The sequence below is a fragment of the Opisthorchis viverrini genome (genome assembly GCF_000715545.1).
Source record: "Opisthorchis viverrini unplaced genomic scaffold opera_v5_109, whole genome shotgun sequence".
NCBI lineage: Eukaryota > Metazoa > Platyhelminthes > Trematoda > Opisthorchiida > Opisthorchiidae > Opisthorchis > Opisthorchis viverrini.
In genome coordinates, this window is record NW_008751764.1 from 941,894 (window position 1) to 965,651 (window position 23,758).

General features: G+C 41.9%; 2 protein-coding genes across 2 annotated transcripts in view; one reads left to right on the forward strand and one right to left on the reverse strand.

Annotated features, from left to right (window-relative positions):
• Positions 1-370: 370 nt before the first annotated feature.
• On the reverse strand, positions 371-18,996 carry T265_05638 (hypothetical protein; the record flags this gene model as incomplete). Its single annotated transcript, XM_009170697.1, has 2 exons — positions 371-692; positions 18,926-18,996. The coding sequence occupies 2 exons, from the start codon at positions 18,994-18,996 to the stop codon at positions 371-373; spliced, it is 393 nt and encodes a 130-aa protein (XP_009168961.1).
• The window catches only part of T265_05637 (hypothetical protein), a gene marked incomplete at both ends in the record, with an annotated part of 6,588 nt that continues 1,066 nt past the window's right edge, over positions 18,237-23,758 (forward strand). The window contains 3 exon segments of the mRNA XM_009170696.1: positions 18,237-18,755; positions 18,855-19,136; positions 19,156-19,591. Of these exon segments, the coding sequence (XP_009168960.1) occupies positions 18,237-18,755; positions 18,855-19,136; positions 19,156-19,591 (1,237 nt within the window).

A 23,758-nucleotide genomic window follows, 5' to 3' on the forward strand; every position in this document is an offset into this window, starting at 1 on the left:
AATGCGCGATTTCTGTAGATACGATAGATTTAAGAGCTGAAGTAGAGAAGTAAGTTCTTGAGGTGACACAGTGTTCTAAGAGAACCTGAACGACAATCGAAAGTAATCCGCATGCCCATTTATATGCTCGCCCGCATTGTTGGTGGTGGGTCGTGGAGCGAACGCGTTCGCCGCAAAGTTCGCCAATCAGAATTACAGCAACCGGATTGTGACTTGGTAAAATGATTCCGCAGAACATCAAACTCTTGAGCATAATTTCGGTCCATTTTGAAAGCGCGTTAAATTAAGTATTCTGTGTTTCATCGTGATTGATCAAAAGTGGCCTCGGTCAGATAGGTACAGACATCCTGCTTATGGCCAGCGATGTATTTCAATAGGCGATTCCACATGGCGTTCGAATGTTGATTGATGCTGCCGCCAGTGACAATGTGGAGATTTCATTCAATTTGGCACCGGACATCAGTTGATTATGTCCAGCACATACGCTCAGTAAAAACGCCAGAGTGCGCTTTTGCTCTCGGAACTTTCTCTCATTACGAGGAGTATAACTTAATGATTGATCAATTGCACTGCGCTTTCCAATCCGAGTTTCTACGACAACGAGCGGAGAATCGGTGGCTGAGATGGCCTTGAATTGTCCAAGCCAGGACGGTGCTGGTCGACAAGTAGACTTGCCATTCAGAACACAAACTCTAGAAAGTAGTTTGGCGCCATAAACATTGCGCTTTCTCGAGAGCAACACAAAATTGGATGTCATGTAAGCTCCAAGCAGGCGGTCAGTTTAGATCTTGGTAGTGGGGCATGAACGCTCGCATCACTTAACGCACACTCACTGAGAACTTCAGTCTTTATGTTCAGGTTCGTGGATTAGCAATTTAATTTTGATAAAAACACTAGAAGTCTTTCTGTCATTGAATGTCGATCAAGCAATCAGTAGGTTAAGCAGTATACACACCGCCGTTAAGGACAGGAATATTTAGTCCGCGATGATGTACTGGCCTCCACTTAGAATCATCCCTCCTAATCCACTCTCCAGTGAGTGAGGCATTCGTAGCTGGAATCTTCAGTACACAGTTGATAGACCCTTACTTTGCAGGGAACACTAAGTGGCTAATTTGACTAAGCGTTGCAATGGTTATTCACCTGAGGTTAGCGTAGTTACAGGAAATTTCAGTATGTACATCGGCGTCCTACGCGTCAACTGAAATGTGGCCACTTACGTTCTTCTGCGATTGTCGTTAAGATGGCATAGACAAGATATTTGGTGAATAATTTAGACACGGGTTCATACATTAGACTGGGCTATCCAAACATTGAATCCGTCTATACTCCGAATGACATAATGATGACTTATACCCTCAGCGAAGAAATACATGGAAGTTGTACTTACAGAATCAAAACATCACGATGAATTTGTGCGCTCAACGATTAGTCCGTTAGACCGGCATTCATTTGAGTTTACAGAGGTTGTCTTGGTGTGTTTATGAAAATGTTTATACCGAAGGAGGGCTTTTGTAGAAAGTGTAACTTTTATACTGGATCGCATAACCAAGATAGTGAAATCTTCATTCGTTCGAAATATCTATGATTAGAGAGTTTTTCATCCAATTGTTGGCATGGGTTTTATGGGTTCTTATTAATTGGAAACAAGGTAGTTTCTTCACATTGATCAATTTGCGAATGTGTTTTCAGGACGTCGCTCCAGAACGAAGCGTCTTGCTTGCCCATTCCTGAAATACTCTTGGCGTGTCAGGTAATCTAACTCCATTCGTATTAAGAGCTCCCTTCCCGGTTAATAACGGTAATCCGAACTTAACACACCCAGATGCAGAGATGAACGGACGCAAACGTCACTCCGTATCCCGAGCAGTCCGCAATCCCAAACACATTGCATTTATTAAGGTTTTGTTTCCTTCGAATTTGGTCTCTTTTATACAGCGAATTTTGAAGAATGAAAATAACCGTCGCTGATTTTCACCGAAGCAGTGTGAACAGTTTATTTGACACACCGGCCGAAATCACACGACTCGAGTGTTATCTTCTCGCCCCCATGTCATATATATATGCATATAGATATATGTGTATATTTAATGTGTATATTAATTGTTCAGGCAGGTGTGGAACACAGGAGGAAATGACTTGCAATATACCAGCATATCATGTGGGTGACCGAATAATCGCAGCCTCCCGATTTGTTCCCAGTTTGCATCGATCAAATGTGGAAAGGTTTTGACGCTTCTGAGTGTGCCACTGCGTGTTATGGGTGCGAAAAATGTCTGATCAATCATCATCAATCATCATGTAATCGCATTAGGGAACAGTTGAATTCGAATACATACCCAATTCTATATTGTTTGTGAAAGTCGATGGGTACAGTGTAGGGTATGGGATCGGTATTGTGTATTACCGGGTAGCGCTTCAGAACTATCAGTCGTGGTCGCTGTGAAGAGTTACCGGTTCCTCTGCGAAAGTTTTCTTTATAGTAATGTAAATGAAATGATTGTGCGCATAAACACCTACTTAGGGGTATTTGTTAAAGCTATGTACTCTAAAGCATTGATCTACTGATTTCGGTTTGTTGATTTTTATTCATATCTTCAATTTTAGTCCTTTCAGTTCAATTTTCATGCTGCCATATCGCAATTTGTATACCCACATGCATTTCGGTTAGCCATGGATTTACTGTGAGAGTAGTTATCTCATATGGTTAATTTTTACGGAGCCAAGCAAGCAAAAATGCGGCATTCTCCAATTAACATAGCTTTAAAAGAATTTAACCTCACTCTAAACCGTATCTCTTGTGCTTTTTGTGGATTTATGCTTCATCTAGGAAGCGTAAAATCATCACCATCGGCTGTGGCTACCTGCAACTAAATGCACAACGAGCATGCGTCAGGGCTCCTCAAGCCGGGAAAAGTTCGTATCTACTTCTAGAATAATATACAACTAAGAATCGTTTATTCAATGTATATCCGCAACAAATTCGGCGGTAGTTGTGTACTTCCTGAGTGTTCAAACACTTGCCGAATTCATAGGCAAAAGCTTCCGCACTTCACACAACTGGGTTTCATACTTGAGCTGAGTCATACAGATGCCCAAATCTCTTTAGGCTGCCATCAATTTTGGTGAAAATCGATCTCACAAAAGCCTTCTAATTGTGTTCAATGTAACATGAGGTGAACCAGAGATGTAGCTTCTCGGCCTTACATATATGTGCATACATATTATTTCGATCATAAAAAGATGTCAGCATGCAAAGCAAATTTCATCTGCATCTAATGCGGACCATTAAACGGGTAGCTGATGATCCATCGCTTTTAAACAAGTTTACTCACCCATAACTACATTGGGTGTTAGATCGCGCGGGCGAAAAGTAATTCGTGCAATATTGACAAAAGTGTGTTTCAGTAAGGAGATTAAGGAAAGAAAAGAAAAATCATATATGACTATATATGACACAGATCTAGCAAAGCGTGAGACAATGCCTACCTCGAAATAATGTTGAATTTTGATTGCTATCGCAATCAGAATTATGTTGCTCAGTCTAGCGGTTGCAAACATCCAGCATACAAACCTTTCTTCTCTGCACAGTGTTGCGGCCAGTCAGAAGATCGTTTGATCAAAAGTTAATCGGTCTGTGTTCTATAACTATGTTACTAGATATCTCTAAATAAATCGTTTGTTCATGTTTATGGAATTTCATCGGCTAAGGCGGAAGGATTTTCATGTGTCTAACTATTCAAGTAAACAATCCAAAAATGTCAAGGAGAAATTTTCCCCTCTGAATTGTTCCGTTCATTTTTCCTGTGTACAAACTACTTAGTAGATCAACACCGCTGATTCTATGTTTGATTAGAACCGACGGATGCTTCGCAGACACAGACGGTGTAACTCTGGCAGGTTTTGTATATTTTTCTGAGCGTAAAAATTAAGTTTTTGATTCAGTCCTTCGTCATTCCGAGCTACCCAAACGATCGTCACCAATTATCGTATTAGAACCCTTAACGGGTAAGTGGAGATCATAAAGTATTTAATTAAACAACTTACCCCTTTCTACATTGAGTGTTAGAACGCGGAGTAGAATGGTTAGTCGCTAAACATTGACAATGCGATATAGCATGTGCAAGGCTCGGAGAGAATTCGAAAATAAAGTTTTACTTACTCAATGCTTTATTTGATGACAGAACAAGAAGGGAACACTCATGCAACATTTCCGACCAGATGTAGCATTGTTCAAAATTAGAAAAAAATGGTCACATAAAAGTATCATCGTCGCTTGGTTTTCTCAAGATATACATGACCCACATATGGGGCTGCATCACATGATAATCAGCACGCTTAATATACTTTCATGCCACGCAATTTTTCAGCGGAATGAATGAACGATTATTATTATTTTATTATTATTTATTAGAAAATGCCAAATGACCAGTTACAGACTATTGGACAGGGTAGAAGCACTCTTATACGCAGCTTACTTAGAGAAAATGAACATCCATCTTTACTTGAACGCGTCTGCCTTAACTTCGCTGAATATTCATTGACATTTTTCAAATCCAAGCAAATCCTACAAAGCGACTCCACAAATACCGCAGTAAATCTCCGTTTTCAAGAGACGCACTGAAGATCATACAACTCGCATGTCTCCCCCTTCAGTAGTATAGCCGTTACAAAGGTAGTGTCATGCACTCAATTTTTTAGGACACATTTCGCTGAATCACGCAATTTTCAGAAGGATGTGGCGTATTCTACGTATTTACACCAAATCTTTTCCTGTTGGTAACCCTCTCAAAAGCGTCAGGCATATCATCTTCCTCAACGTCCAAGGCTTTGTTGGAATATAATGAGTGTGAATACCGATACAACCTAACTGTGGTGAGATTTCAGGGTAATGAATCAAGGTCAACCCATATTTAGAAGTCTTACGTTTATTCAGTGCATACGAGAAAAGTTACATCGTGGTTATCGAATAACGATTTATCTATTTGGATATTTATTTACAAGTAATTTTGGATCAACCTTCCAGTGTCCTAAGATATTTTTGTTGGGGTACCAATAAACATTCACGTCTTAACCTGGGGGCTACCGTCGTTAAACGCGGACGAAATATAAGAATGCATCTTTGAAGAAACTGCAACTCAAATACAGAAGTTGCGGCGAAAGCACTAGTGATCTTCGCATCATTTAAAACATAAGTTCTTACATTCTTCTGCGATTGTTGATGCGGTTGTACAAGCAGAAAATTGGTGAATATTGCAGAGGTCGCTAATCAAACCTCAAAACTTATATACACCCAGCAAATAAAAATATGCATATTGCAATTTACACCACCGGAACATCACAATGAATTTATGCTCCGGGAAACTAGTATACTGGGCTAAAATGTATTTGGATTTCCAGGGGTTATTCTTATGGAAATGTTTACACAGAAAGATAACTGCTGCAGAATACTTGACCTGTACACGTGGCCGGCGACAAAAGTGAACTTTTGAATCGTCTGGAATATCTATGATTATTACGTCCTGTCTTTCCAAATTTTGGTGTGTATCACGGGCCTGAGATTCGACAGCCATATATTTATTGTCCTTGATGTTTCTACCAAATAGTACCGGAATTTTCTATCCAGGCTGGTCCTCTAGCGTACGTGATGATCGGATCCTACTGTCGAAAGAATCGCGAAGCACACTCGTACCTGAAAAAATGAAGCAGTGTTAGGAAAAGTCGCACGATTATTTCAAACTCTCAAGTCCGTGCGATAATCCTGATTAATGTGGGAATAGCTTTTCCAAGCTGAAACTGAATGTCACACACATATGCGCCCATGAGCCCAATAGAGGCAATCTAGTTTTTGGTATGAGAGTAGAAACTTGTTCAACAGAATGGTGTGTCTGGTTTAGGTGTGTATTTTTGGCAGTGACAGATGGTGGTCGCGATTTTGATGGGATAAATGTAAGTCTGAAACCCCAACTACGCAAAAGTTCTTCCTTTCAATATATAGCATTCTTCCTACTGGCTATGAATAAATTGCATTTCGGGGGTGGTGTTCTCTGTGTAATACATGACATGAATTACAAATTACCCGTGATTCATCCCAGCGTATATTCTACATTGTACGCCTATTTTCATGGTTTGGTGGTTGTGTCTCTCTCCTGAGCAGTCCGTAGCCCCAAATCGGTTACATTTAATTTGGTACGCTGACATTCCCTCGGTGTTCTGTTCCTTTGTTAGTTGGGCTTCTTTAACTAAGGATAAGTCAAGATGAATATAACCGCGTTTGAAGATCTCCGGGGCACAGTGCGCATTTTGTGTGTCACACTTAACGAAATCAACCGGTTCGTGTAATGTCTTTTTGTTTCCGAATTTGAGATAGGAATCTGCTTCGTTTGTTGCATTAAGCAGATGTAGGTTGCCTTTGTTCGATTGAGCCTAGGAGCTAATGAGTTTTTACAAGTTACAATGGACACTCCGTTAGGGTAATAAATTTGACAGATTGCATCTCTCGCGCGGTGCTCAGACTCGACGTTGATCAGTCTTCAGTAGCTATTTAGCTTATTCCGCATATATATATATATATATATACTAATTTGTCAGGCAGGTATGGAGCGTAGAAGCAAACGAAATTTTATCAAGTAAGAGCGCAAATCGTCTGAGCCTCCAGATGTGTCTCCGGATGGCTTCGATCAAAACTGATAAATATTTCAAAGCTTCTGTTGGCGTCACTGCGTATTGTGAGTGCGACAAATATATGATCAGTTATCGTCCATCATCACGAAAGTCGAATTGGGGAAAAGGTGAATTCAAATACATACCTAATTCTACATTGTGTGGATCCACGGGCAAAGATTAGGACATGAGATGAAAAATTGACAACAAATGTAAAGTGTACTGGTGGACAAATTCAAATGAGTATTTCACAGGTGCAATGCTATTGCTGCATTTGATGTTGCAGATTTGCAAGTTTGTATTAGACAATATCCTCGGCATTGCATTGTAGCTGGAAGCGCTTTAGATCACTAAGCCTGGGCGCGCAACGGAGTTACATATACCAGAGCAGCCTGCGCATGAATGCCTACTTTGGGGTATTTTGTGATGCTATCGATCTCTCTGTCTATCAGACTATCTATATATCCATCCATCTATCTATCTATTTATCTCTATCTATCTATCTATCTATCTATCTATCTATCTATCTATCTATCTATCTATCTATCTATCTATCTATCTATCTATCTATCTATCTATCTATCTATCTATCTATCTATCTATCTATCTATCTATCTATCTATCTATCTATCTATCTATCTATCTATCTATCTATCTATCTATCTATCTATCTATCTATCTATCTATCTATCTATCTATCTATCTATCTATCTATCATCTATCTAACTGACTGTCCATCCATTAGGCGTGCTAGCTAGCAATCCATCTTCCTTCCTACATGTCTACCTAGATATTCATCTGACTGTCTTTCTTTTCATCTATTTCTTATAAAGCCGTCATTCGAAATTTCTCCTGTTATATCCATATATGCAGCCTGTAATTTTGTCTTACAATGTCGACGGTGTATCCGTTGTAATTGTTCCTCTTTCTGTGTGCTTCCTATTTAATTCGGCCGACTGACTCTTGTTTATTCCATTCGCACTCCCTCCGAATTCATACGTTAGCGAATTTGCGCCTGGCGAACTATTTGCCCCCATATTCACAAGTGTCAAATTAAGTAGTTTCTTACCATCATCCACGTACTTCCACATCGTCGAAGATACGTTTTTCATTGTGTCCTAATGAGATATGTTCGGTTGGTCGGTCGCTTGTCACATTGGTGTCGTTCGTTTTCCCTGGTTAGCACATTGGTTCAGATCGTTTCCTTATGCCATCATTGTGATTCCTCAATAGTTTCTCCCAGATGCGCTTGCTTCATTATATTTTATACTCATCAGTCCTACTGGATGGTTAGCGCGAACAATGCATTTAATCAGGGAATTTCATGTTGGATGCGTTGACGTAATCCATAATGGCCAGATTACGACGGAGGGTTTGCCAAGCTCAAAGGTCACGTGGGCATCGTCGAATGGAGACACAATAAACGGAGCAATACACGGAATCGCTTGACAGAACAACAAATGGCGATCAATGGTCTACTCTTAACAAAATTTGTTCAGTCCTGGACAGCGGTTGCCGAAATGTTGCCTTGTCATTATAAACTCGAATTCTAGAAGTGTTTTTGCGGCATAAACTTTGTGCACTCTTGACGGGAACATAAGATTGAATGCCATGTAAACTCCCGGGAAGCATTCAATTCTGATCTCGGTATAGGGGCACTCAATCACATTCTGGTAAACCCATGCTCATTGAACACATCCGTCTTCATGTTGAGGTCTTTGGAGTGGGCAATCTGATGTTTGCCAAAGACGGTAGTTACGGGAGACTTCCGGTGTGTACATCAAGATCCTAATCGAAATGTAAGTACTTACGCCTTTCTGGTATTGTTGATAAGATGATATAAGCGAGGAGTTCGGTGAATGTTTAAGACTCGGTTTCAAATATAACACTGAGCTATCGAACATTGAATCTGTTTATACCCCAAATGACTGATGCAGACTTATAACCTCAGCGAAGAAGCATATGGAAGTAGTACTTTGCAGCTTCCAAAATCACAATGAATTTGTGCGCTGAGCGACTTGTCTTTTGGGCCGACATGCATTCGCATTTACTTAAGTCGTATGGGTGTGCTTGCAGAAATATTCACACTGAAGGGGGGTTTTCAGAATGTTTACTATCTATATGGGGTGGATAAATAAGACGTTTAAATCTTCATAGGTCCAGACTATCTATGACTTGGGACTGCATTTATTCCAGTTCTTGGTTTCTATCCCACACATGAGAATTGCAAGCCATATTTTCTTTGTCCTTAGGGGTTTCTGCCAAATCGAAAGAGAGTTATTTTTTCATATTGATCTGAAATGAATGAAATTCTATATCCGCATGTTGAACAATGGTAACCATACACGCTTCACACGATTTTATATGTTTACACGTTAGTAGCCAATACACTACTGTCATTCGCTGGATTAGAGCATTTGTCTAATAATTGAAAGGGAATTCCTGTGCACATTTGTAGCATACTTCCTTTGGCGAGTACACGAATGTGCATGGTATGTGCCTTGTGTGCGTTACCTGAATCGCAACATACATGTGATTCATTCTGGCCTATATTCTACTTTGTAAGCCGGATTGCATGGTTCGGTTGTTGTTCCCCTATCCCGAGCAGTCCGTAGCTCCATTCAGATTGGTACGCTGACATTCTATTAGTGTCCTGTTCCCTTGTCATTTGTGCTTTTTTGCACACGGACTAGTGAAGATGAATGAATCCGTGGCCGATGATCACTCTAGTGGAGTGGGCAGTTCGTGTTTCACAATGATCGAAATCAACCGGTGTAGATTTTTCAGGAAGTCCCCTTTGATTGACCCGCAAAATCACCAGCCAGAAATTGTGGACTCTTAAGATTTATCGAAAGATGCGGTTCTATATGGATGAAATTCGTAACATAAGGAGCACAACGCTCAAATAATGGAGCTTCCGTATAAACTTTTGCATGAAGTAGTGCAAGTCCAAAGACAGCCCGACGAAGATCGCAAGTTGATCCTAGTTTGCGGCACACGCCTGAATACAACACGCGGTAATGCAAGATGGCCAAAACGCTCGCGTAAAGAATCGTCGACCAAATTGGTTCGAGGAGTCAAGGGACAAAGGTTCATGGTGGATTGCAAATGCATGTCGAGCCCATGAGGTGGACGCAGTAAACAGCAACGGGCAAGGGAAGGGATTGACCGGGAAAAGGAAGTACACCGCCCCACCAAAGCCAGCTTGGGTTTTCTAAACTGCCCTCAATCGGCACTGGACACTAGCGACTATGAGAGGCAAAACCGGTACGGTTGACTCTAGCCGCAGTCACCTCTCACAGTATTTCAATTCCCTTTGGGGGGACCGATCTCCTGTGTCTCACCCGCTCACTTGGGTTAATAAATTTGACATGCTGCACAGACTCGAAAGTTGCCATCTCTTTATGCCACATACATGTATATAAACATATACTTAATATGTGTACTGATTGTTCAGGCGGGTGTGCATTACAGGCGAAATGAAATTTAATTTGCACCTAATCACGTGGGTGCGCGAATAATCGAAACCTTCCGATATGCCCCGGTTTGTTTCGATCAGAGTTGGCAAGGTTTTCAACATTTCTGTTAGTGCAGTGCGCTTTATGGCGCTCCAACTATTGATCAATCAAGATCTGTCATCATTTAACGTGAATGAAAGAAAATTCGAAATCAAAAACATACTTAGTTCTTTGTGAGAATGCATGGGTAAGTTTTAGTACACGGGATGGTAAATTGCAACCAATTGTAAAATATTCTGGTAGGCTAATTTAAATTGGTAGTATTCATACGCCAAGTTCTCGATAACTCTTGATGTTGCAGATATGTAAGACAGAATTTGACAATATCCTCGGCATTGCATTTTAGTTGGAAGCGTTCCAGATCAATCATTTGGTTGCATAGGGAAATTGTCTGGCTTTCACCGAGTAGGTGAACTGTCACCAATACAAATGAATGGATCTTAGATATACATACAGTCTCGACGGAGTTTTCCTCTCTCTATTCAAATACGTTTGTATTGTTTTCGTTTTGTAAACTTCTATTTATAACCACATTTTTGTTGTACTCAGTTGCGTTTAGTCACTAAAATATAAACCTACCAACGTGCCATCGTTGGATATGTCCGCTTACCTGTTTCAATAATTATTTAACATTTGACGACGAATGCATTTATCTCCTTGTCTATCCTTCTACTATTCTCCGTGGATATCTCGGTCTACCTTGTCCAGAGATCCCTATTTATTTACCTATCCACTTATCGATATATTTACACTCTATCTGTCTATCTACCTATCAATCTACTTATGTTTCTAAATATATGGGAATCCAGCTATCCATCCACCTACCTACACCCCAAAATTTATCAGACAATTTTTTATCCATATATATTTACCAATATTTCTACGATTTCACTTACATTTTCAGCCATGTACGGAAATCTGAGCTGTGGTTTTCTTTTCTATTACAGAAACAGAACACATGTAAACGTCGTAAGTAGACCGCTTCCTATGTATTTCGCTAGAGCGAAATCTGTTTATTTCAATCACACTCTCCCTCACAATTATCATTTGCATATTTTGGCAAATTCATTTTCGGCACTCTATTCAATTTCGTTTTCACAAGCCTCGACGTATGAAATTTCTTACCGTCATCCACATGAATTCAGAATATCAAGCATACGCACACCAATGTACCGCAATGAATTTCTTTCATGTTAAGTGCATGAATGGTTCGATGAATGTTATATCCCAGTCCGAAGTACAACACGAACATATGATTTCAATGTTCTACTGTAGAATACTTCATGGTTTCGCGTCATAGTGATTTCTCAACAGTTTTTGACAGCTGCGTTTGCTGCGGAATATTTTATACTCACGTGTTCCACTGGATGATTATTATGAACATTGCATTTAACCAGTGCATTTCATCATGGTTTACTAGCACGATCGGCAAAAAACTAACCCAATAGTTTTTCATCATGGTTTACTAGCACGATCGGCAAAAAACTAACCCTTTAAATAGTTTTTACAAAGTTACGGAAGAGTGATCCACTTCAGTTGTATTTTGGTTGCGTTAAACACTCAGTGACTGTATGGTGTTGGGGACAAGGCGGCGTGTGTTACTGATTCAGATGCGTCATATTCATCTTGCACCAAACAAGAAATGGCACTCACCTCCTGAAATTTTGTTTGGATGTGATATGGGAGATCATTGGTATGGTACAAGTGGCGTGAAGAAGCCAGGCATTGAACCGAAGGGAGTGTTTGTTCGTCTGTATTTTGATCTGCCGAGCCATATAGAGATACTAATATGAGGCTTGCGAAAAGGGCACTCCTTTGTGTATTTTCTGGCACATCTTTGACCATATGTTTATATATACATTATCCTGTGTCATGTTCACAGAAGTTAAGCCTGGGTAGTATGCTTATTTGTGAAGTATAGGAATATCAATCAGTGTTCCACGAAGATGGACGTCTATCTAATTAACCTGCACGTGCTGGGCGATTCACACTAGGCACAAAGGGTCAGTTGCAATGGTCAGATGCATGAATTTTTCGATTACACCAGATCTTCGTGTATGGTTCATCCTTTGTATTTCTTCCAAATTTTCACATCGCCTGTACTTACAAAGCTTCCCTTGATATGCATGATGGCTAAGCGAAATTCGGAGACACCAGAATTTCCTGTGACTATGCAGATTGCCCGTGTCAATTTTCGTTGTGTCAGTAAGACAACGTAAAATGATGTCGTGCCTTGTGGGTTGCACATTTTGGATGCGCTATATGAGTGAAAATTCAATAATGTGCATCGGGGGAATACGACTGCATTCGCACATATGTTCACGCAGATGAATTTTGTACACAGTTATTGGGAAGAAGGGTTCTGTACTTAAAGTTTGTCAATATTTGGATGCGCAGTAATATTACGGGTGAGCAGTTTTGCTGATGCGTAACCATGTATCTAAATGAGACATAAATACTTAACCGTTTTCAAATTATCTTTATCTCGATTGGCACTCCACTCCTTTTTGCGTGCAACTCCATAATTTTAATCAGTCCTTCTTTAGGTAAGCATTCGTGCTCGTAATAAATTTTTCAAAGTTAGTCTTATCTTAGAAGCGGACGTTTTATCCGCTGTGGAGCAGAAGGCGTAAATCTAACTGTGATGCATGCAGTGTTTCGAGGGTGACTGGTCCCGCAAACTCTAATTGAATTACGGTGTTCCTTTAATGGCTTTGAGGTTTATCGCTTTTTTATCTTGACCACCAACTCCGTCAAACATCCACATAAGCCGTCTATTTCACTCCAATTCATTGTATTCATTGACACTTCCTTTGATTATCCCGCGAGTACTACACGCGACTTCCCGTTAGAATGCTCTTAACAGCCTTGCTGTCTTTGGTTTTTTTGTGTTGGAAAATATGTCGAGTATTTTGGTCGTTTAATACTACGACGTTTTCTGATAAGTTTGTTTTACTCTACGCTGACTCTTTTTCTCAGTATTTTGTTTTTCGAAGATACCAATGCGCAACGTGTGTAGTTTCATTGAATTTAACAGCTTAGGTGGAAAATTAATTTCTTGAGATGAGACGAAGTTCTCATAGAACTTCAGGGACAACTGAACTTAATTCACATGCCCATTCCCATGCTCGCCTGCTTGGTTGGCAGTGGCTCTTTGAACAAACGCGTGAAATGGAAGGCTCGCCAATGAGAGTTGCAGCCCTCGCAGTGCGTACTGTTAGGGCATTTTTTGCAGAATATCGAATTCCTCACCTCAAGTTCGGTTCACTTTAAATGGCTTTGTTAGCTTACTATCCTTAACTATTAATAATTCGCCTGAAATTGTTAGTTTGTTGTGTTGGAAATCATAGTAAGGCTTATATAAAGACGGGTTTCACCATGATTTTTTAATGTTTACATGCACTATGATTCTGGGCTGTGATGTATTCCAACTGGTGTTGATGATCCCGTCAGCTGGTGCCGGACATCAGTTGGATATGTCCAGGCCAGGCTGAGCTGTTTGTGTGCGGTTTTGCCATTAAAGCTTTCCGTATTCATGATAGTGGATAACTTGATGATTGATCAATTTTAATGATGTTTCCAATCCTAGATTTTAAGACAAGCAGTGGATAAACGGAGACTGAGTTTCCCACAATTTGTCAGCGCTAGGACAACGTTAGTCCACTCCTCAGTGGATTGAAAATTGCAGTACACGTTTGGTGGATCACAAATGTCAACTGAACCCACAGTAGTTATATTTACAAATCGTTAGAATATCTATCCACCTGAGGTTTGCGTAGTTACAGGGAATTTCCAACAGGGTCCTGTGTACTAATTGAAATGTAGCCACTTACTTGATTCTGCAATTGTTGATGAGATGACATAACCAAGAAGCGTTGTCAATACTTTGGACACGGGCTGAATTAATAAAACCTAGTCTATTCAAACATTAAATGTGTTTGTGCTCTCAATGTACTGATGCAGACTATACAGTGTTTTGTTGGCAATGCACAAAGGCCGTTCTGAATGTCGTATGCTGTCAAATAGCTTTAGCGTTCAATATGGTATTACTCTTCTTATCCTATTCCGTTTGTTTTCAAGTGGTACAAGGTTTTCGTCAGGTGCTAATTCTCAGCGATACGCAGTTTACTGAGGGATTCCAAAGTTGTCCTTTAGATTTTTGACTGCGTTGCTAAACACTTGACCTGGGACCAAATGAACGTAGAGCTCGTGGGGAATCTTTTTCATGGAACATCGCTCATACTTAAGAAACCCACAAAATTTGCAGAAGTTTATTTGTATGCTTAGTTGAATGGTTTGCCCTAAAGTGCTCCTTAGTAGTAGCGTTATTAACCTCGATGTCGGAAAAGTTTGCAACTAAAGACAACCATTTATTACCACAAGGATTCATAGAAGTGCTAACTCGCAACATAACAGTATATATTCAATTGACTGCTTGGAATAGTACAGATTGGACTCTATTTATTCGTGGTTCACGGACAAGCTATCTTATAATATCAAAGTCACTGGTGATTGTAAGAAAAATGTGAGTTCCTTCGCGTGTTCCCTAGTGCAGTTTCAATAGCTTATCATAAGGGTGTAAACATGGAATTTTTATAATGGTTTAAAGAAGGATTTCACATGCTACTTTGCCGGACAACATTGCTCTTCTTTAAAAATCACATTGCTGTTGAGTAATCAGGCTGACCGTGCGGTTTCTTCGGCTGAATTCGCAGCAGATAAACCTGATAAATCAGCTCAAACCAAAGTAACTGTGATGGTTGGTGTTATTAGTTTGCGTCCTTTTATAGAATATATATAGAATATATATATATAGAATATATTAAATTTGTTTGATACCACAAGGCTCTTCCAGCCAAAGCGGGGAATATATTTTATGGCGCATAATAAACAAATCACTTGCGTGCTTCAACCGCTGAGGTGGCCATGAATAATGTAACAATGTAATTATTGATAATGTTGCTAAAGACCCACAAGCGTTGACAGTACCAAAGAAATTATTCACTTGGGTCAGACGGTAATCTAAATGTTTATCGATTATTAGCTGCCTCTCTCCCGGGTGGCCATCATTACGATATTTTTCAGGGTCTTTTTTCTAACTCTTATGGACCATATGTGTATTTGTTCGTCCGTTTTCTTATTTATTGGTTCGACTAACCTAAGAGCTGCACGTTTCCGCTTAACTTGGGAGAGTCGTGCGAAGTCAACCCGCCATTCTCCAAAAGATTTTTTGATTCACAAAGCGCTATGGTTAGTCGTTCGCCAATTTATTTAAGTCGCGCCTACAATTTAGAAACACAAAGTCCTTGTTTGTATTCAATCTATTGACGATTCACTAGATACATTGAAATTAACGCAAGCATTAACTATTAAAATTTTACTCCTTGACGATTAAATACCTGCTTCATGTACTCGCTGGAACCTATATCAAACAGTCAGACTTTCTTGAATCAACCAGTTGAGAAAATATTCTTGCAGAACAAATCGATTTTTTTAGCGTACCAAAACATCATTCAGTCGGACAACGGACAGCCATATAATCCGTTCAGCCTATACTTGGTAGTTGAGAATTTAGAGGCTTAATCTCATCATCGAAACCAATCTATAGTATGCTGCACAACGGACGAAGCCCGCACCATGGGGTGCAGCAGTGGTCAATACATTTGTGTAGACCGTCTCGGATTATGCACTGGCTGCCGTATGCTTTGGGATTAACAAAAAGTTATTGAAACTAATCGACTCCGCCGCATCTTTCTTGTCCAGTGCGTATGCATTAGATGTTTAGAAGCCTACAAAGAGGGGGATCAATTTTAACCTCCGGTGACGAGACTGGTGTACCAAACCTGAAATTTTGGTGTTTTAAATCTTTAAACAAACCGACAAAGAAATTACATGAAAGACCTCTGATATCTGGCTACCAGAATAAGCACCTGCATTTTAAAATGTAGTGCAAAGTAAAAACTCCAACTCATAATCAGTCTGAGAACACCTTTCGATTTTTAAGTGGTTATCAGATCCTCACTGTGGTGCAAACGTGACCTGAGGACGTGTGCGTTTTTCTCTAGCAGGTGAGCGCCCAAACATTTACCTACATCTCATTACAAGTTATTTCGTGAGGGTCGGGTACTCCATCTTGCTTACCGTCAGTTAATCCTCTATCCGATCCACCAACCAAATGTACTGTTACGACGATCTGATTTTTAGACGGTAGTTATCAACCAAGGAATCTCTAAGAGAAGGGATATTAGTGTTTTTCTTAGGTGGTCATATATTTTTGACTTAACTCCTGCAAATGCCATAATATTATGAAGATTAGCTATGCGTCACAGGGTAAGAGTCTATTTGAATGCCATTTAGTCTTTTGAGCTTGTTTTGAGCCTGTTAATTTCGAAGATCAAAGAAAACGGTACTTTTATTAGGTAATAGCAATGAGGCCCAAATGAATGACTACTTTTAGAAAACTTAATTCTTATAAAATGGCTTGCAGATATTCAAAATTCAGGGTCACATGATCTATCGGGCGCCTGGTCGTGCACGCCGTGAATATTGCTAAATTTTCCACAAAATCCAACTTAACCTTTGTTTTTGCATCAAAAATAAACGAATTCCCGATGATTTTTATTTTCGGATCTCCTGCTTATTTGGGTGTACCATGGCAAGGTCTGCTGAAGTAGAACATATATCGAAGTTTCTTGAGGGTTTAGTACAATTTGGGCTGATGATGTCAAATGCCTGTTGCACGCGTTGCCTTTGGAAAGACAAATCCACGGTGCATATCGTTAGCTCAAGTGCAGGTATCCGGCATCATCACTTTATTTTCTGAATCTTAAATATCCCACCAAATTTTTGAGTGGCTTCTTCGAAAGTGCCAATAACGGTTTGGAATCCGGGGTTTGCTAACTTTTCAGACCAGAAATCCGGTACATCTCTCGCCCAGTTGCAGCGGCATCTACCGGCGCCTGGCATCTTATTTGAATAAAAGCACGCCCGGAGCATTTGCGTAACATACAAAGTATGAAAACATATTTCCGGTGTTTGAAGGCACTGAATTGCAGTAGAACGATTATCATACATTTTTCGAGGCTCAGAAATTGCACCTGCTGAAGCAAAACCCCATAATTCTAATTGACGCCTATTGCACATTGAGTTATCCGAATTCAGCGTATAATCCTTGCGCAAAAATTAGTTTTCACATTTTGAGGATCGCCACGTATACTGGTGCGTCTCGGGAGATTTAACGCTTTCCTTTTTGAGAAAGAACATGAAGGCACTTTAGAAAATAATTGGTGAGTAAAATAGCACAAGCTTGATCTTAGAGCACGCCAATTGATTCAAGGAAACCCATTATTTTGGATCACTAATTCAGTGATCGCGCAATCAGTCAGTTATTTGACACTTGCCAATAAAAAATGCTCTCACTAATTAATCAAGTGAAATTTTGTAGTAAACCGTCTTGTATCTCATGTTTTGCGGAAACGCAATTTGTAGCTTCAGAGGACTTCCAGAATAAACCACGAAACCTGCTATGGAAGGCACGATTTGCACATAGGTCTCACCGATGAAACAACGTAATAGATGATCAACAAATCTACGCAAGCCAGTGTGTGTTCACGCTAGTACGCTTGCTGTCGAAACGTGTTTGGCTGAATGAGGGGAATGAGTTATTCCTCAGCGTTTGCACCAGGGTTTGGCCATGTAGTTTTGATTAACGTGTTTTGATCTTCTGCGATTTTGAAGTATAAACTCAAGCTGAGTATGCTGTAGATTTTTGGTGTAATCAAAAAAGGCGAATACCACGGTTTGTTATTGAGTGCGGACATTTCTAATTTGAGCAAGCAATAAATGCCCTCCTAAGGTCATTTTTTAGAATAAAAATTGAGTTTTCAAAAAAGTCATTCCACCTCAATGACACCACTAAGGGTTGACAAACCCCATAAGTACTAATTGAAAGAAAATCATTCCTTTGGCCGTTTGAAACTCAAGAATATGGGTGGAACCAGTCCAACTAAAGCCATGTACAGAAAATAACGAACTGAAAGCTCGCACCATTCCCCAATGATCTGCCGGTCGTTTTGGTACACATATGTGGAATCTGACCACGCGCTCGTCCGGAGTCGCTTCAACCTACGTTTCCCGGGGTCGCGTAAGGTGCAGAAGAATTGCATGGCAACTGAAAGACTAGCAGATCCGGATGTCAGACGAACTTATAAGAATAGTCTTGTAGAGTCCCTTCCAAGTGCCCCACCATCGGATGTGAACTCATACTGGGACGAGATTGCCACCTCTTTGCATAGTGCTAGGAATTTTGCCTGTGGCACGATCCAACCAGGTGCACCCAAGCACTGGATATCATATCGAACGGTAGCACTACTTAAATCTCAAAGAAATATCCCAGCCGGTCCCGAACAGAACCCGGTGCGAAGAGCTATCAGACGGCAAGTGAAAATGAGCTCGCGATACGACCATGAAGTATGGTGGACACAGAAAGTCGAGGAAATGGAAGAGGCCCAGAAAGCCGGTAATACCCGAAGATTATTTCAGTTGATCCGTGCGACCGGTCCCCGGAAACCACCTGTGAGCGAAACCATCAAGCATCAAAATGGAACAACCATCTGGAATAAGGAAGAACGCCTTGATCGGTGGGCTGAATACTTCGAAAAACAACTGTCATAGCCATCAGCCGGCACTCATCTAGAGCCCATAGGTGAAGTAGAACCCTGGACGGCGAACGTGGAACCACCTACGGCCTCGGAGGTTTACGATTGCATATGTTCTCCCAAGCGCCACCGAGCTCCCGGTCCGCAGGACCTTCCATACGCACTGTTCAAACACGGCGGTGAACTCCTCAGTCAGCGCTTGTCCGATCTGTTTGCTTGCATTTGGAAAAAGGAGTCTGTCCCAGACAATTTGGGAGAACCAGGTGGTAGTGCTCGTTTTCAAAAAAAGGGGCGCGTAGTGAGTGTGGTAACCACAGGGGATCAGCTTGACCCCGATTGTAATGAGATTGTTCGCGTCAGTTGTGCTTCGTCGCCGTTCGGTGGCTCATGAGACACTGACTCAAGCGCAGCAAGCGGGATTTCGGCCTGGTAGAGGTTGTGTTGACCAAATCTTCACACTGCGCCAGGTGTTGGAGCAACGCCATACGTATAAGCGACTCACTATTCTGATATTCCTGGATTTCCGAGGCGTTTTCGAATTGGTTGATCGTTCTGTTCTTCTTGAGACGCTTGCCCACCAGGAAATGCACCGGAAGTTTGTAAACATAATACGTTTTTGTATTTTCAGACATCCGGACGTATGCGAGTGTACGGAGGGCTCTCTAAAAGCTTCCGGTGTCCGTCAGGAATGCCCACTCTCTCCATTCCTTTTTGACTGTGTGATCGACGAAATAATGAGACGGACGCTGGAGGGTCTCCAAATATGGATTGATTCCAGCGATCTGTTGAACCACGTCGAGGCACGCGCAAAAATTCCAAAAGCCAATTCTTTCAAATGGAGGTTTATCTACAAATGCGGTACTATAAGTACAATAATAAAATGATGAAGCTTTACAAGCCTCAAATCGTGGGATTATGCCTGCTTCCATACACCGGTTTGGGAACTTCTAATTCCTAACGGGCCTCAAAGTTCACGCCGACTCAAAGCCACGTGTTTACAAGCTAGCGAAACCACGTGTGAACTTAAACGACACGTCCGATGACAAGGTCAAAGAACGGTTTATGTTCAGGTCAAAAACAACAAGGGTGGTATAGGCACAGACCAAAATAACAAAAAAGGGGGAATCGCGTTGTACAATATAAAAGGTGGCAGAAAGGAATCAACACCCGCCCCCCAAAGCCAGCATGGCTTTTCCTAATCTACCAGCTCAATCCACCGCATGCAAGCAAGAGATCAACGGGAATGGTACAATTGCTCTAGCCACAAACGCCTCCCTCAATCTGCAGCATGCTCCTAGGGTGGTGAGCAACTGGCTATCCTCTACCCCTTGCAGCAGGCAGATTATTTTCGTATGACTTGTATTGTAAAAGAATGAAGTCTTATGCATGATAACTGAGTAAACTTAAATGTGTTTATCGTGAAGTAGAAGGACGCAACAAGGATGCTTCAACCAAGATTTTGTCCTCCCTACAGTCGAGCATTGACAAAGAACGTGTCAACCGTTCGAGGCACATCATATCAACGTGAAAACTTTTTGATAAGGGTGCTACTCGAATTGCCAGTTTTGTCCACAGCCTTGCCTTTACCGAATACCACGACGCGGTTTGCGTCCATTCGTACGCACAAGTCGTCCGCAGTGAATTCCGGGTCGACTGGGATTTCCACATGCAACTTGTCTCCTCCAGACTTGTCGTCTTTTAGAACAGTCGGTCCGAGAACACCAGTTGGTTAGATTGCTAATGCATCTCCGGATTTTCGCTTTTGTCCAACTTCAGTCTCGGAGTGTGGTTTGATGCTTATCTGGCGATCACGGTCGAAAGTTATCGATTTGTAGTCTGCCGTCTTCACTGGAGCTTCAAGCATTAACACACCGTCTTCGGTAAAATGGCACTCAAGTTGATTCTTGTCAACCGACCTGGGTATGTAAATTGTTCGGGAGTACTCTCGACTGCTTAAAGCCCGATCGTTTTGGACAATCTTCTTCACGTTTACGGTCACACCATTGCCAAATGTGGACACTCTGATGTCGTCCAACCCATAGCCCTGTAGACCGACTGGAACTTTGAAATGAACTCGGTCATCTTCACCAAGTTGATAGGCGTCTTTGGGGAAATCAAGCGAGCTACTTTTGGCCGTAGAGAGTTCCGATAACCTGAGGCACGATGGCCAAACCTGTTTCTCAGTGCTGATATCACATCCCTATAACATTGCTCCAAATTCCACCCATCCCACCTGACAGGGATATCCCATGCACGGCTAACGAGAATAGCGACAGAAGCCACATTCAGGGGCTCATCGGGACGTGACTTTCCGGCGACAGAATTATATAAATGTTGAATGGCATGCTGTTTCACGTATTGCAATAGTGAATATTCTGCTGCCCTCATTTCATCAAGCCGCAGAGGGCTAAGTGAGAGCACATACTTCGTTTCTTTATTTGACCTTATGCGAAGATACAAGTTGAATCGCTTCATCCATGTTATGGCTCGTTTCAGCCTAGTTCACGAAGAATAGTAAGAGAGAAGTTTGTCAAGTGCTAATTCTCCTAAGACGGTGGTGTTCAGAACGTTGGACTCTTTAACGTCAAGGCCCGGTTTGTCTTCAGGAGAGCAGCTGACATTCAATTTTGGCCACATGTGCTCTGGGCTTTGTAGAGAGGCGGGACCATGCAACCAAGTGTCTGGAACATCCATGCGGCTACCAGAGACTCCTCTTGATGCGTAATCTGCTGGATTGTCTTGCGATGGCACATACCTCCTCCGCGATACTTCGATATTTTCATGAATGAATCCCAGACTATCGGCGATCAACGTCCTATATTTGGACTTTCTATTATTGATGTAATGAAGTACGACCATGGAGTCGGTCCACAAGTACATGGTGTCTATTTTCAAACTCAGTTCCCTCTGGATGAGGCTCTTCAACCTTACGGACAAGACGACAGATTGTAACTTCAGTCTTAGTATTGCAACAGGCTTCATAGGGGCAACATGGGATTTGCCAATCGGAAAATTACAGCAAGCAAGACCGAAACTGCGTATACAACGTAAATGAACAACGGATCCGTATCCAACTTCTGAGGCGTCGGAGAAGATATGCAGCTGTGTGTGGCGTACATCAAATCCAATAAACGGGAGGCATCGAGAGATTTCCAACGCTTCGACTCTTTGTATGTCTCGCTGCCCACAGTCCCACAAATTTTCCACGGCCGTATCAATCCCTTCGTCCTTGGCTACTTTCTTCTCGCACAGTTGCTGTAATATTCTTTTGGGTCTTGCAGGAGGAGCTGCCCATCCCAAGGCCGTAAGATATGCGTAAGGATGTTTCGGAGAACCCCGACGTTGCTCGACAACCCAGTGGACCTCTGGGTCATTGGTTCCAATCAAAATCGAGACGTTGTCTCCAGTAATTCGTGTGGGTCGAACGTCCGCTAGGTGCGCCTATTCGCTCAGCAGCGAATCAGCAGCGAATCGGAACGGAAGCCTTGGCGATGGGAAGTGACCTGACGGTGTTGGCGCAGTCGACGTTCAAAACATACCCATCGTGCAAAGACTGCATGGCAAAGCTGACGGTCATAGTATTTTTGATATCGGAGCCACTTACCGAGGATACTTCTACACGCGTTGCTTCTCCCTCTATCCCAAGTTGTTTTGCCACGTCTGCTGTTATTAGGGTGGTGTCAGATCCACTGTCCAACAGGGCATGTGTTAGCAAAGTCCCCTTCGAGCCAATTAGCCGCACTGCTACGAACCCGAGGTAGTTCCGGGGCCCTCCAACTACGGTTGAGTTGACGTTGGCAGCCTTTGTTGCCTTAATAACTATCCGCTGTGTGTCGTGAAGCAGACGGTGATGTCACTCTTTGCAATTCGATACGTCGCAACGTTTAGGGACGCGACACTCAAATGCTCTATGGTTAGGCTCCAGGCAATTGAAGCATAACTTGAGGCCTCTCATTATACTCAGTTTCTTGACCTGGGGTAGGATGACAAACACTTCACAGTCTGAAGGGCTATGAGTTTGGGAACAGTGAGGACAAGTCGCAGTGGCTTTCATAGCTGCGACGTTGATGCGGGCCTTTCGAGGCGGGCGTTCTAAGTCTACTTTGTCTGTCTGATTACCATATCTTCTTGTGCTGGCGATAACACCGTAACAGTTTGAAGCAGTGGATACACTTCTGTTAAGGAAAGATACTAAATGATCAAACTCCGGCTCTGATCCCAAACGCAGTATGTCGTCTGCCGCCTCAGCCCACTTTTCTTGCAAACGCCAAGGTAGGCGCTCCACTATACGCTTGAGATTGGTTGAGCAGTTCGAATCCGCCATGTAATGCATCTGTCTCAATGCGAGATCACAGTTCACCATTTTCCTTATCAGCCTTCGTAAGGCATCGACGTCTCCGGGAGCAATGGGCCCTCCAGTTAGAAGCTCGTTCATGAACGACTGTGCAATGTCGTGTGGCCTTCCGAACTGCGTCTTTAGGATATCCATGGCTCTTTGGTAGCCTGTCTTTCCAGGGAGGAACACACAGTGTTCAATGGCCTCCTTGGCTTCCCCACAGCAATAATGGAGAAGGGGCATCACTTTATTGGTGTCGTCAAGCAGCGGATCAGCTACACTCATTTCGAACGCTTTCATAAACTTCCAGAATTCTATCGGATTCCCGCTGAACTTATCTATTTCTATTTTCGGGAGGTTGCGTACTGGCGTTGTGGTATAGTGGTCAACACATTTGGTGTCTATTTCATGCGATGCGTCACCTTTTCCCGGCCGATTAGTAGATAAATTCATGCGTTCCATTTCCTGTGAATTGAAATTCGCAACGAATTTCTCGGTCTTCGGTTCACTGGATGGAAATCCAAGTTCACAGTCAACGCATATCGAGTTTTCATCATCAGAGGAGTCATACGACAACAGCATCT